The following is a 16,603-nucleotide window of genomic DNA, read 5'->3' on the forward strand; positions in this document are numbered from 1 at the left end:
CAGCATTTCCATTCCTCTTCCACAGTGCAAAATCCAACACATTTTCCACGTGAGTTGTTGGTGATGTTGGTCTATTTTTTTCTCCTCTAATAGAGCAGCAAGTGACCATTTCCCTTTTGCTTTCAATTCTAGGCCGGTAGTCATATCGTTGAAGACAACAGGTCGGGTTGAAGCTGAGCTTTTTGAAGAAGTGACCATCTACTTCAGTGATATTGTGGGGTTCACCACCATCTGTAAGTTCAGCACCCCCATGGAGGTGGTTGACATGTTAAATGACATGTACAAGAACTTTGACCAAATCCTGGATAATCACGATGTCTACAAGGTACGAAAGGGCTACCAAGAGGGCCTGACTCTGACAAAGTTGAGTTGTTGCCGTTGAGGTAAATGTCATTCGCGTTGCCCTTGACCAAGACCACACTTGGGGCCACACTGCAGCTCTGGTCCACTTACACCTACAGAGCCACAGTGCAATGGAATGCTTAATTGAATGTCAAGTGCTTTGAGACATCTTGAGGTGGTTTAAAGGCATCTTAGAAACACAAGTTCATTCTCTCCCTCGTGACCACATGTCCACAATGACACTGTTCTTCATTTGGATTAGGTGGAGACGATTGGAGATGCCTACATGGTGGCATCAGGTTTGCCAAGGCGGAATGGAAACAGGCACGCGGTCGACATTGCTCGGATGGCTCTGGACATTCTAAACTTCATGGGCTCATTCGAGCTGCCTCACCTCCCTGATCTGCCCATCTGGATTCGAATAGGTGTTCATTCAGGTAACAAGGCAAAAGCCACACACCTGATGCTGTCAGGTGGGGAGGGGGGGTGGGTGAAAAATGCTAGGGTTGCTGCAGTCTGGAAGTATCTTTGATACCCCTGGATATCTGGGCATTGAAAAGGAAGGTGGCAAGGCCTTGTTGTGGGCGCAGAGGTGATTTACTACAATGGAGCCAGCGGTGAGGGAACTCAGTTCCATGGAGAGATTGAGACACTGGTTTTCCTTAAAGAAGAGAAGGTTAAGGGAAGATTTAAGGAGAAACTGTTCCAATAACAGGAGGGCCTGTAACTAGAGGACAAGAAATTAGAAATTTATTGGGAAAAGACCCAGCAAGGAAATGAGGAATTTTTGTTATGAGTTGGAATGTACTGTGGGACGGAAGTAAATTAAAAATGGAATTAGATATATATTTGGAAAAGAGGGATTTGCCGGGCGAGTAAGGAAAGAGCTCTGGTTTGGGACTAATTGGGTAGCTATTTCAACGAAACAACACACACATGATGGGTCGAATGGACTCCTACTGTGCTGTATCTTTCTCGGATTTCCCTCTTACCCTGGCTCTGTCTGTCACAGGACCGTGTGCAGCAGGTGTGGTGGGGACCAAGATGCCGCGATACTGTCTATTTGGTGATGTGGTCAACACAGCCTCACGAATGGAGTCCACAGGATTACGTAAGAACCACAGTGCCGTCCCATCCTCCCACTCTCAATCTGACAACCTCTCTGAATCCAGCAGGACTCCATCCCTGTTTGGCTGTCTGTAATTTTCCATCTGACTGTTCTTCTCTTTTTCACTGGCTCTCTCTATTTCATGCTCTTTCTCTCTCATTTTCCTGTCTCTCTTTGACTCTCTACAATGCTCCCTATGTTTGTCTCTCTCTCTCTGTCTCCCTGACTCAATTTGCCTGTCTCTGTCTACTTCTATCTCCATCTCTCTCTCTCTCTCTTTCTGTCTGTGTATGCCTATCTCTGCCTGCCTGTCTCTGTCTGCCTCTCTCTCCATCTCCCTCTCTCTGTCTCTCTCTCTCTGTCTCTCTCTGTCTCTGTCTGCCTCTCCATCGCTCTCTCTGTCCATTCACAGTGGCACAGTGGTTAGCACTGCTGCCTCACCAGGGATCCGGGTTCGATTCCCGGCTTGGGTCACTGTCTGTGTGGAGTCTGCACGTTCTCCCTGTGCCTGCATGTGTTTCCTCCGGGTGCTCCGGTTTTCTCCCACAGTCCAAAGATATGCGGGTTAGGTGGATTGGTCGTGCTAAATTGCCCCTTAGTTTCAGGGGGACTAGCTAGAGTAAATGGGGTTATGGGGATATGGCCTGGGTGAGATTGTGGTCGGTACAGACTCGATGGGCCGAATGGCCTCCTTCTGCACTGTATGATTCTTATGATTCTAGGATCTCTGTCTCTGTGTGTCTGCCTCTATCTGCCTCTCTCTCTCTCTCTCTGTCCATCATTCTCTGTCTGCCTCTCTCTCCATCTCCCTCTCTGTCTCTCTCTGTCTCTGTCTGCCTCTCCATCTCTCTCTCCCTGTCCATCTATCTCTGTCTCTGTGTGTCTGCCTCTATCTGCCACTCATCTCTCTCTCTCTCTGTCCATCTATCTCTGTCTGTCTCTCTCTCCATCTCTCTCTCTTTGTCCGTCTCTCTCTGTCTCTATGTCTGGCTCTATCTGCCTCTTTCTTTATCTCTCTCACACTCTCTCTGTCTGCCTCTCTATCTCTCTCTCTTTCCCTATCACTCTCTGTCTCTCTCTGTCTCTGTGGGTCTGTCTCTGTCTGCCTCTTTCTGTATCTCTCTCTCTCTCTCCGTGTCCATGTCTCTGTGTGTTTGCCTCTACCTGCCACTCTCTTCATCTCTCTCTGTCTCCCTCTGTTGGTACACTATCTCCCTGTGTCTGTCTCTCTCTCTCTGTCTCTGTGTGCTTGCTAGGTTTATCACAGGTTACTTAGAGAGTAAAACTCCTGCCACATTCTCCCACCAAACACTCCCGGGACAAATAGATAAAACAATGGATGGACAGAGAGGAAAGCTCCCTCTACAACTAACATTGCACCACAGCCAGATGAAAGGCAGTCACCTGTTGGGTGTCTGAGTTAAAATTGCCCTGTATGATGTGGCGTGTAATTCTCGCTGATTCAAAGTGAATCCTCTCACTCGGGATTTAATTTCTGCTGAGGCAGCGTTTGCCCAGTTTCCCTCTCAATTCGATTTGAATTATTCAAAAGACCTTTTCTTTCTGAACTGGATTAAGAGACAAATATTCTTTTTTGCTGCAGCGTTAAGAATTCACGTTAACCAATCGACAATCAATATACTGAAGAGGACAGAGTGTAAATTTGAATATGAGATGAGGGGAGAGACCTACCTGAAGGTGATTCTGTTCATTTTATCTATTTACATTTCTCCTTAATACTGAGACTGATTCTGTTGGTATCACGGGACACGGAGCTTGGGCAGTTAGAGATTCGCCAGGGATCTGAGCTCATGGTGGAAAAGGTTTGAGGGGGCAGAATAGCCTCCACCTGTCCCTGTAGGGGTTGTTGTTGTTCAGAGAATCCAACCTCTCACACTAAGGGTGGGATTTGCCCCTGCGGCATGGCATGTTTTGGGGGTGGCACGGTGGCAAGGTGGCACTCCTGCCTCACAGCGCCAGGGACCCAGGTTCGATTCCTGGCTTGGGTCACTGTCTGTGCGGAGTCTACACGTTCTCCCCGTGTCTGCGTGAGTTTCCTCCGGGTGCTCCGGTTTCCTCCCACAGTCCGAATGACGTGCTGGTTAGGGTGCATTGGCCGTGCTAAATTCCCCCTCAGTGTACCCGAACAGGCGCCGGATTGTGGCGACTAGGGGATTTTCACAGTAACTTCATTGCAGTGTTAATGTAAGCCGACTTGTGACACCAATAAATAAACTTTAAACACAGCGGTGAAGGGGGCTGCCATTGGCCACTGTGGGATCTTCTGGTCCCGCCATTGTTAACGGGGTTTCCTGTTGTATGCACCCCCTGCCACTGGGAAACCTGCAGTGGGGGTTGGCCGTCGACGGGACTGGGCGATCCCGCCTAAGCTTCCTGAGAGAGTAGCAAGCCTTTCAACTCCTGAGCTTCTACTGAGATGTTACTCACAATCACATAGAAAGAAAAACTTGGATTTTTCTTATTCTTTCGTGGGTTGTGAGCATCGCTGGCAAGGTCAGCATTTGTTGCCCATTTCTACTGCCCTTGAAATGAGAGGCTTAATTATTCAGCCATTTCAGAGGGCAGTTAAGGGTCAACCACGCACTGCTGTGTACTTGGAGCCACACGTAGGCCCTTCCTTTAAGGGGCATTAATGAACTGGTTGAATTATTTATTTACTTATTTATTTGGTGTCACAAGTAGGCTTACATTAACACTGCAATGAAGTCACTGTGAAAATCCCCCAGTTGCCACATTCCAGCGCCTATTCGGGTACACTGAGGGAGAATTTAGCACGGCCAATACACCTAACCAGCACCTCTTTCGGACTGTGGGAGGAAACCGGAGCACCCGGGGGAAACCCAAGCAGACTCTGCACAGTCACCCAAGCCGGGAATCGAACCTGGGTCCATGGTGCTGAGAGGCAGTAGTGCTAACCCACTGTGCCACCCCTTTATGACAACTGATGATAGTTTCATATTTACTGAGACTAAATTTTCAGATTCCAGATTTCTTTATTAATTGAATTTAAATTTCACCAGCTGCTGTGGTGGGATTTGAACCCATGCCCTAGAGTATTAGCCTAGGCCTCTAGGTTATTGGTCGGCTGACATTGCCAGTACGCCACTCTCTCCCCTCTTTATACAATAGTGCCTTTCCTAACCTCGGGACATTCCAAAATGTTTTACAACCAATGAAGTGACGTGTGGTTGCTGTTGCATTGTGGGAAACATGGCAGCTATTTCACACACACGGAAGATTCCAGAAACAGTGAGGTGATAATGAGCAAATAACCTGATGTGAGGTATTCGTTGAGGGAGAAAAATTAAGGCAACATACTGGGGAATCCTGCAAATCTGAAACGAAGGAACAGATAATGCTGCAAGTACTCAACAGGTCCAGCAGCATCTGCAGAGAGTGAAACAGAGTTAATGTTTCAACTGATTATCTTTCATCAGAGGAATAAATTAAAGGGTAATATTGGACAGGACATCAGGGAGAATAATGCCACTGCTCCTCATCAAAAATGTGCCATGGAATATTTTATGTTCACCTAAGAGGCAAATGTGGGCTTAATTGGTTTAAGGTCTCCGAAAGTTAGTACCTTAAAACAGAGATGAGGAGGAATTTCTTCAGCCAGAGAGTGGTGAATCTGTGGAACGCTTTGCTGCAGAAGGCTGTGGAGGCCAGGTCATTGAGTGTCTTTAAGACAGAGATAGATAGGTTCTTGATTAATGAGGGGATCAGGAGTTATGGGGAAAAGGCAGGAGAATGGGGATGAGAAAAATATCAGCCATGATTGAATGGCGGAGCAGACTCAATGGCCCGAGTGGCCTAATTCTGCTCCTATGTCTTATGGTCTTATGGTTTCAGATTTGCAGGATTCCCCAGTATGTTGCTTTTATTTTTCTCCCTCAACGAATCTCTCAAATCAGGTTATTTGTTCATTATCACCTCATTGTTTCTGGAATCATCCCCGTGTGTGAAATAGCTATGATGTGGAGATGCCGGCGTTGGACTGGGGTAAACACAGTAAGAGTTTTAACAACACCAGGTTAAAGTCCAACAGGTTTATTTGGTAGCAAATACCATTAGCTTTCGGAGCGCTACTCCTTGAAGGAGCTCCTTGAAGGAGCTGCCGTGTTTCTGTCCTGGAGGGGATTTGAACCCATGGTCTCATGACTCAAGGGTGAAAGTGCAACCTACTGGGTCACGGCTGAAAGGGCAATTGCACTTGAGTACACATCAATATCTCCCAGGGACTGACTTACAGGAGCTGACGGGTCATGTGGCCTACACAGGTAGTAACCAATCTCTTGTCCGTTTCAGGGAAAAGGAACAGAGGTCACCTACTGGCTCACGGGAGAAACAGACCGAAATTTTCGACTGCCAGCCCCACCTTCAGCGTAAGTGAGAGAGGCGGACGGCGCGCTATTACTGGCACTGAGGAGCAATGTTTAATGGAGGAGATCTAAGCATTAACTCCTCCTCTACTTCCCTGAACATAAGGACAATTTACAACCTTTTACAAATGGCAGTTTAGGTTCGGGAATTAAATTGTTATTGGAAAACTGCTGCATTTATTGCTATTGGTGGTGGTGGTGATGGGTCCTGTTAAGCTCCGGAGTCTTGAATGTTGAAGTTTTACGTGTTTCACTCATCAGGACAAATGCAAGAATGCAGATTTCAAACAACAATTTACACTACAAGAGAAAAGGATGCTGATGGGTTAGCAAGTTGGCCCAAGGTATTACGATGGAGAAAGTAATGGGGAATGATAGGCTCCCCAAGCTCGTGGGTAATTCAAAAAAGGTGCAAGACTTGAACATATTCCTTTAGTTTGCAGAGCAGGGGTCCCTGTGTTTGAACGTATGTCGCTTCTAGCAAGTGTAAATGAGCCACCTTACGAGTTTAACTGATTATATTAAATTGGTTGTTAGTGTAGCAATTAGCACACTCAAAATTGTTCAGCAAGTGCTGATTAGATCAGATTAGAGTGATTGACAGGGTCATGTGATGTTGTGGTTTATGCGCAGTCCTGCATCTGTCGCAGGAAAAGAAACAGGCTTTTGCAGGAAGGAATTGGAGTTCAGCTGTTCTGGTTGAAGTTAGGAGAATTGTGCAGGTTTCCGAAAGCTCTCCAAGGCTGTCTGCACTCATTGTAGCAAGTATATTTATGATTGCTAACTATATTCAAAGTGGGTTTTAACTCTGTAATGTTGCTTATTTGGAACTGAAGTGAGAGTGGTTTCTTTTCATATTTAAAGATTGTTCAACCAGCTGCTTCATTTTGTTAGAGTTACACTTAAATTGTGTTATGAATATAGTTTGTTTTGATAAAAGATCCCTAATTTGTCAGTGGAATTAGAACATAGAACATAGAACAGTACAGCACAGAACAGGCCCTTCGGCCCACGATGTTGTGCCGAGCTTTATCTGAAACCAAGATCAAGCTATCCCACTCCCTATCATCCTGGTGTGCTCCATGTGCCTATCCAATAACCGCTTAAATGTTCCTAAAGTGTCTGACTCCACTATCACTGCAGGCAGTCCATTCCACACCCCAACCACTCTCTGCGTAAAGAACCTACCTCTGATATCCTTCCTGTATCTCCCACCACGAACCCTATAGTTATGCCCCTGAATTACTCCTGAAGCAAAGCATCCTTTCCTCACATTTATACCAAAGTAGAAAAATTGTTGCGGTCTAGTCTGGCGTCTGAATGTAATTTAGGATTCTGTCCAGGACCCTAACATCAAATTCAAACTCTGGTTGTGTGGGTGAGAGGGGCATGTTGCATGTTTAACTTGTAACATCTGTGGTTCCTACTTTCTCCAGGAGTGGCGCTGTCAGCTCATTCGACCCGGTTACTTTAAACACCCTGCAACAAACCAACCCGTGCGCCCGAGCTTTTGGGATTTACCAGTTTGTCTTTCGTTCCGCAGGGAGAATTTGCAGAGGCTTCAGGCCGACTTTGCTCAAATGATAATTGAGTCGCTGGGGAAGAGGAGAGCGTCCAAATGCCAGCCAGGAACTAAAGAGGGGAGCGGCAATGACTGGGAACTCGAATACCTGCAGCTGAACTCCGCAGAGATTCTCAGCACGTACCTGTAGCCCTTAACTGTTACCAGAAGATGTCTGGAACCCTGGTTCAAACCTGCCTGGATAAGCCGTTCTTGCAGGTGGTCACTCTACACTTTTACAAACAGGAACTATAAAAATGATATTCAAGTTTGAACCGGCACGTTTTTCAGTCGCAGGGGGTGAAAACCCTCTGCTGAGTATCTGACATTCCAAGGTCAGGGCCAGGGTGTAGAGTAAACCTCCCAGCTCCAGTTCAAATATGACACCAGATAGACGCAGTGTACATTTCTCTCAACACTTCAAGCTGAGCTTAGCTGGTAACAATCGCGACACTCTTGAATCAGAGGTGCACGGGCCCACAATCTAGGCTGACACTTCAATGGAGTACCGAGGGAGTGCTCTACTGTTGCAAGTGCTGTCTTTCAAATCAGAAGTTAAATCGAGGCCTCTGTTTGCAGATTGGATCGAAAGATCCCACATCACCTTTTGAAGGTGGCATGGGCGGCACGGTGGCACAGTGGTTAGCACTGCTGCCTCACAGCGCCAGGGACCCGGGTTCGATTCCCATCTTGGGTCACTGTCTGTGTGGAGTTTGCATGTTCTCCCCATGTGTGTGTGGGTTTCCTCCGGGTGCTCCGGTTTCCTCCCACAGTCCAAAGATGTGCAAGTTAGGTGAATTGGCCACTTTAAATTCTCTCTGAGTGTACCCGAACAGGTGCTGGAACGTGGCGACTAGGAGATTTTCACAGTAACTTCATTGCAGTGTTAATGTAAGCCTACTTGTGACTAATAAATAAGCTTTAACTTTCTCACCTCAATCAGCACTGCCAAACATATTTGAATTTATTAATTGCTGTTGATGGAGTCTTTCTTTGTGTTTGTCTATAAAAGACTTCAAAACTATTTCACTGATTGCTGAGAGATCCTGAGGATGTGAAAGATGTTACATTCAATGCATGTTATCTTTCTCTTTCTTGCCTTGCCCCAGCTCCAGTTCACGAATAGCTTTCCTTTGGGCAGTGTCAGACTGTCCTTACACTGGCCTATTAGTTACCTTCATGCCAGGTATAACATGAATTAGAAGCAATGTCCATCTCTCTCGACACTGCCACATTAGCCTCCTCCAGAGCAGGTATAGAACATCCGAGGCAGTGCAGAACTTTCTCGACAATGATTCCTGAACCACTTTGAATTGAGGTGTAGCGTAGGTTCAATGAAGAGCAAATCTCCACCTCCCCTGCCTTGAGAATGTGCCTGAACCACAAACTCAGAAGAAAGTCTCCTCCTGCAGCTTTTCCAACTCTGGCATTTCCATTCTCTTCCCCATGGCTTTTCCACAAGTTGCTTGGTTTGTGCAGAGTTCAGATTAGTTCAGCCGATTCGCTCCAAGACCTGGCTGGCCAACCACCTTCCTGGCATTGTAAATCATACGTTCTTCCTCTGAGCAATACCCTCCTCCCCCAACTTGGTGTGGTCCCAATCTGAGCAAGGCATCCTACTGAAGGTCCCTGAGTGGGAAGGGAAGGAGAGGGGGAGTAGGAAGATGATCATCCTCTGGGCAAGAGTTGGGGGGAATTTTGGCCACAATTTTCCTCAATTCAGCCTATTAGAGTCTTAGAGGTTTACGGCATGGAAACAGGCCCTTCGGCCCAACTTGTCCATGCTGCCCTTTTTTTTAACCCCTAAGCTCGTCCCAATTGCCCGCGTTTGGCCTTTATCCCTCTATACCCATCTTACCCATGTAACTGTCTAAACGCTTTTTAAAAGACAAAATTGTACCCGCCTCTACTACTACCTCTGGCAGCTTGTTCCAGATACTCACCACCCTCTGTGTGAAAGAATTGCCCCTCCGGACCCTTTTGTATCTCTCCCCTCTCACCTTAAATCTATGCCCTCTAGCTTTAGACTCCCCTCCCTTTGGGAAAAGATACTAACTATCTAGCTGATCTGCGCCCCTCATTATTTTATAGACCCCTATAAGATCATCCCTAAGCCTCCTACGCTCCAGAGAAAAAAGTCCCAGTCTATCCAGCGTCTCCTTATAACTCAAACCATCAAGTCCCCGGTAGCATTATAGTAAATCTGCACTCTTTCTAGTTTAATAATATCATTTCTATGATAGGGTGACCAGAACTGTACACAGTATCCCAAGTGTGGCCTTACTATGGACTGATTATGGACTGATGGAGCCGTCACACAGCTGTTTTGGAAGAGAACTGCGAGCAGATGTTTGAGGAATGGCAGCACAGTGGTTAGCACTGCTGCTTCACAGCGCCAGGGACCCAGGTGCGATTCCTGGCTTGGGTCACTGTCTGTGCAGAGTCTGCACGCTCTCCCTGTGTCTGCGTGAGTTTCTTCCGGGTGCTCCGGTTTCCTCCCACATTCTGAAAGACGTGCTGGTTAGGGTGCATTGACCCGAACAAGTGCATGTTCCCCCCGGGTCTGCGTGGGTTTCCTCCAGGCGTTCCGGTTTCCTCCCACAGTTCAAAGGATGTGCAGGTTAGGTCGATTGGCCATGCTAAATTGTCCCTTGTCAGGGGGACTAGCAGGATAAGTACGCAGGGTTACAGGGATAGGGCCTGGGTGGGATTCTTGTCAGTGGGCTGAATGGCCTCTTTCTGCACTGTAGTAATTCTATAGTTTCCAGGATTTGGCTTGTGTATCAGTGTTTAAATTAGGAATATGGATAGATCACAACATCTAAAGCAGCTTTTGTTCATTAACCTCTCTGCAACAGTCTACAGTCGATTAATCTGATTAACAGTTCAGCTGAGGTGAAGCAATGACAAAGACTGGAAACTTGTTATTGATCAGGAAGCGGTGACTGGAACGAGGTCATCCTGCGGAGTGTCAATTCTTATCTCCGATTTGTGGAAAAAGGTATGAAAGAGTGGCTATTAGGAGAGTCTGAAGCTTAATCAGCAATGATCGCAATACTAAAACACTTCTGTATTCTCCAGTGAACGCAGTGTATTGTCAGCGTATGTTTAACTGTCAATAACAGGTTGTATTATTTGTTTCATTCCTGTCAGAGTCAATAAATGTTTTACTTTGTGGAGTGATTTGTAAATTTATAACTACTGCGTTACTGCCTTCATGGTGTCTGCCACGCTCTTGTTGGATATACGCATTTTGCAAATGGGACCTTCATTTCCATTTGTCTCACAATTTCAGCCGCACGGTTGTTTGCGGTTGTATTTATCAAATCACATTTCACGCTTGTGAATATTTTCATTTGGCTCAATGGCTTTCAGTGTGTCTGAGACATCCGCTGCTTTTTCTCCGACTAGTGCCTTGTGCTTCAGTGTCGATTTTCCGATCTAATTTCTGTCTGTTCTCTCTCTGTCTGCGACAAAACTTTGTCCTTGCCCTTCTTTTTGGTTTCACTGTCGGACGGGTCTGCCCCTGGCCAAGTCTTAACTTGTTCCAGTTTTGTATGTGTGCTATTCATCGGTTCATTATCTGCTTGCAGCTTGGAAATTTTTTTGGTTTTTCCTTTCAAAAATAGTGGTTAGCACTGCTGCCTCACAGCACCAGGAACCCGGGTTCAAATCCCGGCTTGGGTCATTGTGTGGAGTCTGCACATTCTCCCTTTGTCTGCATGGGTGGGTGCTCTGGTTTCCTCCCACACTCCGAAAGACGTGCTGGTTAGGTGCATTGGCCGTGCTAAATTCTCCCTCAGTGTACCCGAACAGGCACCAGAGTGTGGCAACTAGGGAATTTTCACAATAACTTCATTGCAGTGTTAATGTAAGCCTTACTTTGTGACACAAATAAATAAACTTAAACTATGCCTCCTCTTTGCCATGCAACTGTCTTTTTCAGTTCTTCGGTCTGTTTCTTGAAGGTTTAGACTTCCTATGTCTGATGCGATATCTTTTTGGAGATTTCAGTGCTGCCACCTTATGTTGAATTATTTGGATATCTCAATGAGGAGATCTTGAGACTTTTATATTTAAATATGAACCATTTGTTACTGGCCTTTGCCTACTCACAAATCCAAGACATGGTCATGCATGATGCTGCTTCTGTGTAGGTAGACTCAAGAACAGCTTCTTCTCTGCTGCCGTCAGACTTTTGAATGGACCTACCTCTCATTAAGTTGATCTTTCTCTCCACCCTAGCTATGACTGTAACACTACATTCTGCACTCTCTCCTTTCCTTCTCTATGAACGATATGCTGTGTCTGTATAGCGTGCAGGAAACAATACTTTTCATTGTTTGCTAATACATGTGACAATAAATCAAATCAAATCAAAAGGTATGCTACTTACTTACAGAATTCTCTCTGGATTAGACTGTTCTCTGAGAATCCATTACCGTGTGACTCTGTGCATCATACCGTGGGGCAGTGCTATTCCTCAGTCCCACATTATCCCATGCTTTGCTGAGCACCTTTACATTACAATGCACGCAGGCACATAACACAAGAATGTGAATGCACACCTTCAAGTTATTAGTCCAGGCCTTTGCATTACATAATCACCATAGTACCATAACCAAACATGATGAAGATAAGAGCATCAGAACATAGGAAATAGGAGCAGGAGTAGGTCATTCAGCCCCTCACGCCTGCTTTGCCATTCAAAAGAAAGATGGCTGATCTGATGGTATCTTCAACTCCCCTTTTTTGCCTGTCCCCCACAATCTTTGACCTCATTGTTGATCAAACTCCGTGGCCTGGGCCTCGGCTCCTCCCTCTGTGATCCTGAACTTCCTAACTCACAGACCACAATCAGTAAGGATAGGCAACAATACCTCCTCCACGATCATCCTCAACACCGGTGCCCCACAAGGCTCAGCCCCCGACTATACTCCTTATACACCCATGACTGGGTGGCCAAATTCCCCTCCAATTCGATTTTCAAGTTTGCTAACGACACCACCGTAGTGGGACAGACCTCAAACAATGACAAGACAGAGTACAGGAATGAGATAAAGAACCTGGTGAACTAGTGCGGTGAAAATAATATCTCCCTCAATGACAACAAAACAGGAGATAGTCATCAACTTCAGGAAGCGTAGAGGAGAACATACCCCTGTCTACATCAATGGGATGAAGTAGAAAGGGTCGAGAGCTTCAAGTTTTTAGGTGTTCAGATCACCAACAGCCGATCCTGGTCCCCCCACGCTGACACTATAGTTAAGAAAGCCCACCAATGCCACTACTTTCTCAGAAGACTAAGGAAATTTGGCATGTCAGACAAAGCATACTGTTCATAGAGAAGGAAAGGAGAGAGTGCAGAATGTAGTGTTACAGTCATTGCTAGGGTGTACAGAAAGAACAGCTTAATGTGAGGTAGGTCCATTCAAAAGTCTGATGGCAGCAGGGAAGAAGCTGTTCTTGAGTCGGTTGGTACATGACCTCAGACTTTTGTATCTTTTTCTCGACAGAAGAAGGTGGAAGAGAGAATGTCTGGGGTGCGTGGATTCCTTAATTATGCTGGCTGCTTTGCCGAGGCAGCGGGAAGTATGGACAGAGTCAATGGATGGGAGGCTGGATTGCATGATGGACTGGGCTACATTCACGACCTTTGTAGTTTCTTGTGGTCTTGGGTAGAGCAGGAGCCACACCAAGCTGTGATACAACTAGAAAGAATGCTCTCTATGGTGCATCTGTAAAAGTTGGTGAGAGTCATATGATTGGAGGCAGTACAGAGGTTTACCGGGATGACCCCGGGTATGGAGGGACTGCCATATGAGGAAACATTAAACAAGTTGGGTCAGTACTCCTTGGAGATCAGAAGAATGAGAGGTGAGATGATTGAAACATATAAGTTTCTTAGGGGGTTAGACTGGGTAAATGTTCGGAGGATGTTTCCGCTCATGGGAGAGTGTAGGCCCAGAGGGCATAGTCACAGAATAAAGGGGTTCTCATTGAAGACAGGTTTGAGGGAGAATTTCTTCTCTCAAAGACAGGTGAATCTTTGGTATTCTTTACCCCAGGAAGCTGTGCAGTCCGAGTCCTTGAACATTTCAAAGACTGAGATCGATAGGTTCTTAATCAGTTGGGAGATTTAGGGTTATGGAGAGAAGGCAGGAAAGTGGACTAAGTGAGTGTTAGATCAGCCGTGATCTTATTAAATGGCAGATCACACTCGAAGGGCTGAATGGCCTCCTCCTGTTCCTATTTCTTATGATCTTCTGGTTGTATGGAAGGAAATATTTGCCAGGTGGAGGAGCAAGGGAATGGGATTAAATAGTTGCATGGACCTGCCAAAGAGGCAGCACGGGCACAAGGGGCCGAATGGCCTGTAAGATTAAGGGCAAACTCATTCCTCTGAAATGTCAGCTGTGTCTCTCACCTCAGCTGCCCCTCCCCTGTTACCTTTAACCCCCTTCCCAGATACATAAATGTTTTACACTGATACAAAATTTAGCCACAATCCATTTGCTCTTCCCAATCTGGTAAACTTTACCTGAAAGGTTGGCTGTGCAGAGTTAGGGTTGGATTGATTTATCTGCTATCCTGTTGGGGGAGAATGATGGGGTGGGGGTGAAATTAATTCATAACTCACCCAATAATTTGCATTTTTAAGATGGAAGGGAGAGGCAATGATGTTGAAAGGTAAAAGTCTCTGAAAAAACTTGCAGTCCAAATAATGAAGCTCATATCACAGCATGGAAGCTAAGACCTCCATATATCATTGATTGAATCATAGCCCCAGTGGCCTAATGGATAAGGCACTGGCCTCCTAAGCCAGGGATTGTGGGTTCGAGTCCCATCTGGGGTGTTACTAATTTTTAAATCTTCTCACTCTGCCTCATCATAACCCCTCCATTCAATCTCAAGAACTCAATTCAAATCCACTTCAGCTCCCTTTAAAAATCCCCACGGCTGCAGTGAGATGCTGGAAGCACATTCAATTCCAACAGCCTTACCAACTTGAGGTGCTACAATGAATGTCCTGTGAACCTGTACCATCTCATCGCCTTTCTGAGTTTTTATCCTTGCTTTTATTTATCTTACTTCTTTTCACCTCTTTATATTATTTTGGGATGGATTGTTTAGGAATGGGAGGAGGTGGGATTTGCTTTGTGAAAATCCCACCGCCCCCCCCCCCCCCCCCCCCCGCCCCCCGCCCCTCCATCCCACAGCTTGGTATGACTCCTGCTCTGCCCAAGACCGCAAGGAACTGCAAAAGATCGTGAATGTAGATCAATCCATCACACAAACCAGCCTCCCATCCATTGACTCTGTCTACACTTCCCACTGCCTCGGCAAAGCAGCCAGCATAATTAAGGACCCCACGCACCCCGGACATTCTCTCTTCCATCTTCTTCCTTCGGGGAAAAAGATACAAATGCCTGAGGTCACGTACCAACTGACTCAAGAACAGTTTCTTCCCTGCTGCTGTTGAAGTTTTGAATGGACCTACCTTGCATTAAGTTGATCTTTCTCTACACCCTAGCTATGACTGTTGCACTACATTCTGCACTCTCTCCTTTCCTTCTCTATGAACGGTATGCTTTGTCTGTATAGCGCGCAAGAAACAATACTTTTCACTGTATGTTAATACATGTGACAATAATAAATCAAATCAAATCAAATCAAAATAAATACAAGCTCTCTAACAATTAGGAATTCATCACTGAAATTAAGATATCATTCTACAAACCAAAATGCTGGAAATAAATAGCTTTGCCAGTATCTGAAAATAGGGGGAAAAAATGTTATTTTGGAAGTAGATCCCTCACGAATATTGGATTACAAACATTAACCTGTCTTTATTATTCTTTGGAGGAGCCAGCTGTGTTTTTACAGTAATTACTGTTTATATCAGATATCCGACACATACAGTTCTCTTTTACCTTCCATCATCTAATTAGTGTACCATGGCAGTAGTGACATCAGGGACATTTCTGGACTGGGAGTTGACTAACAATCTCTCCTTGTTGTAGTTCTGGGAGGCGTGCTATTGAACATATTGCTTCAGCATCGCTGAAATGTCTTTATTCTTGTTCTAGAATCATACAAAGAGACCATTTGGCACATCTTGCCCAGGTTAGCTGACTAAAACAGTTATTGATTATTCCCACTCTCCTGGTCTTTCCAGCCCTACAGCTTTTCATTTGTTAGGTTATTCCCTTTTGAAAGTTACTATTGAGACGGATTCGTCAAATCTTTCAAGCAGATCATCAGGACTCAAGAGCAAGAAAAAAATATCCCTCCTCTCACCCTCTGCCAATTCTTTGATCTATCCCTTTGGTTACTGACCCTCCTGTCAGTGGAATAGAAATAGAAAGTGCTGGAAAACAAAACTCAGCAGGTCTGCCAGCATCTGTGGAGAGAGAAACAGACATAACGTTTCGAGTCCAATGATGGGTGGCGCAATGGTTAGCACTGCCCCGTCAGTGCCAGGGACCTGGGTTCGATTCCCGGCTTGGGTCACTGTCTGTGTGCAGTCTGCACATTCTCCCCGTGTCTGCGTTGGTTTCCTCCAGGTGCTCCAGTTTCCTCCCACAGTCCAAAGATGTGTGGGTTAGGAGGATTGGCCATTCTAAAATTACCCCCTAGTGTCAGGGGGATTAGCTAGGGCAAATGCATGGGGGTTATGAGGATATGGGTGGGATTGTGGTCGATGCAGACTCGATGGGCCAAATGGCCTCCTTCTGCATTGTAGGATTCTATGATTCTTCTATGACTTACAGGTCGGGAATTCCCTGGTTTATCTCTGCCACCCTTCTTGAAAAGTAGAACCGCACTGCCACAAAAGTGGTACGTTTACCTGAAGGGTTTGCTGTGCTGAGTGTGATTTGAATGATCGACTGTCACGTTGGGGAGAATGGGAATGAAATCAATTTCTTACCCATCCAATCATTTGTATTTTTAGAATGCGTGTGAGTTGAAGGAAAGGGGCATCAATCGTAAAACAAACACCACCCCAGGTGGGACTCAAACCCACCATCTCTGGCTGAGGAGGCCAGTGCCTTATCCATTAGGCCACTGGGGCTACAGCGCTGCAATGTCCCATTTCAGATCAATTGACAGACTTGAAACACCTCATGTTTGGTGAGTTTCAAGGTTCTGATCATGAATGGAAACGATTTTCAGCGTCATATCTGC

At 45.8% G+C, this 16,603-nt stretch overlaps 1 protein-coding gene and 2 non-coding genes across 3 annotated transcripts in view; 2 read left to right on the top strand and 1 right to left on the bottom strand.

The window, feature by feature from the left end:
• Nucleotides 1–7,565, top strand: part of LOC144509518 (guanylyl cyclase C-like) — an 89,796-nt gene extending 82,231 nt beyond the window's left edge. Inside the window, exons 23-28 of the mRNA XM_078238425.1 lie at nt 133–325; nt 605–779; nt 1,355–1,453; nt 3,054–3,148; nt 5,780–5,856; nt 7,397–7,565. Of these exons, the coding sequence (XP_078094551.1) occupies nt 133–325; nt 605–779; nt 1,355–1,453; nt 3,054–3,148; nt 5,780–5,856; nt 7,397–7,565 (808 nt within the window). The remainder of the gene's footprint in view (nt 1–132; nt 326–604; nt 780–1,354; nt 1,454–3,053; nt 3,149–5,779; nt 5,857–7,396) is intronic.
• Nucleotides 7,566–14,197: 6,632 nt separating this feature from the next.
• Nucleotides 14,198–14,270, top strand: trnar-ccu (transfer RNA arginine (anticodon CCU)). The gene has a single exon. It is a non-coding gene; the product is annotated as a tRNA-Arg (tRNA).
• Nucleotides 14,271–16,417: 2,147 nt separating this feature from the next.
• On the bottom strand, nt 16,418–16,490 carry trnar-ccu (transfer RNA arginine (anticodon CCU)). The gene has a single exon. It is a non-coding gene; the product is annotated as a tRNA-Arg (tRNA).
• Nucleotides 16,491–16,603: the final 113 nt, after the last annotated feature.

The sequence above is a fragment of the Mustelus asterias genome, chromosome 21, assembly GCF_964213995.1.
Source record: "Mustelus asterias chromosome 21, sMusAst1.hap1.1, whole genome shotgun sequence".
NCBI classification, from domain to species: domain Eukaryota; kingdom Metazoa; phylum Chordata; class Chondrichthyes; order Carcharhiniformes; family Triakidae; genus Mustelus; species Mustelus asterias.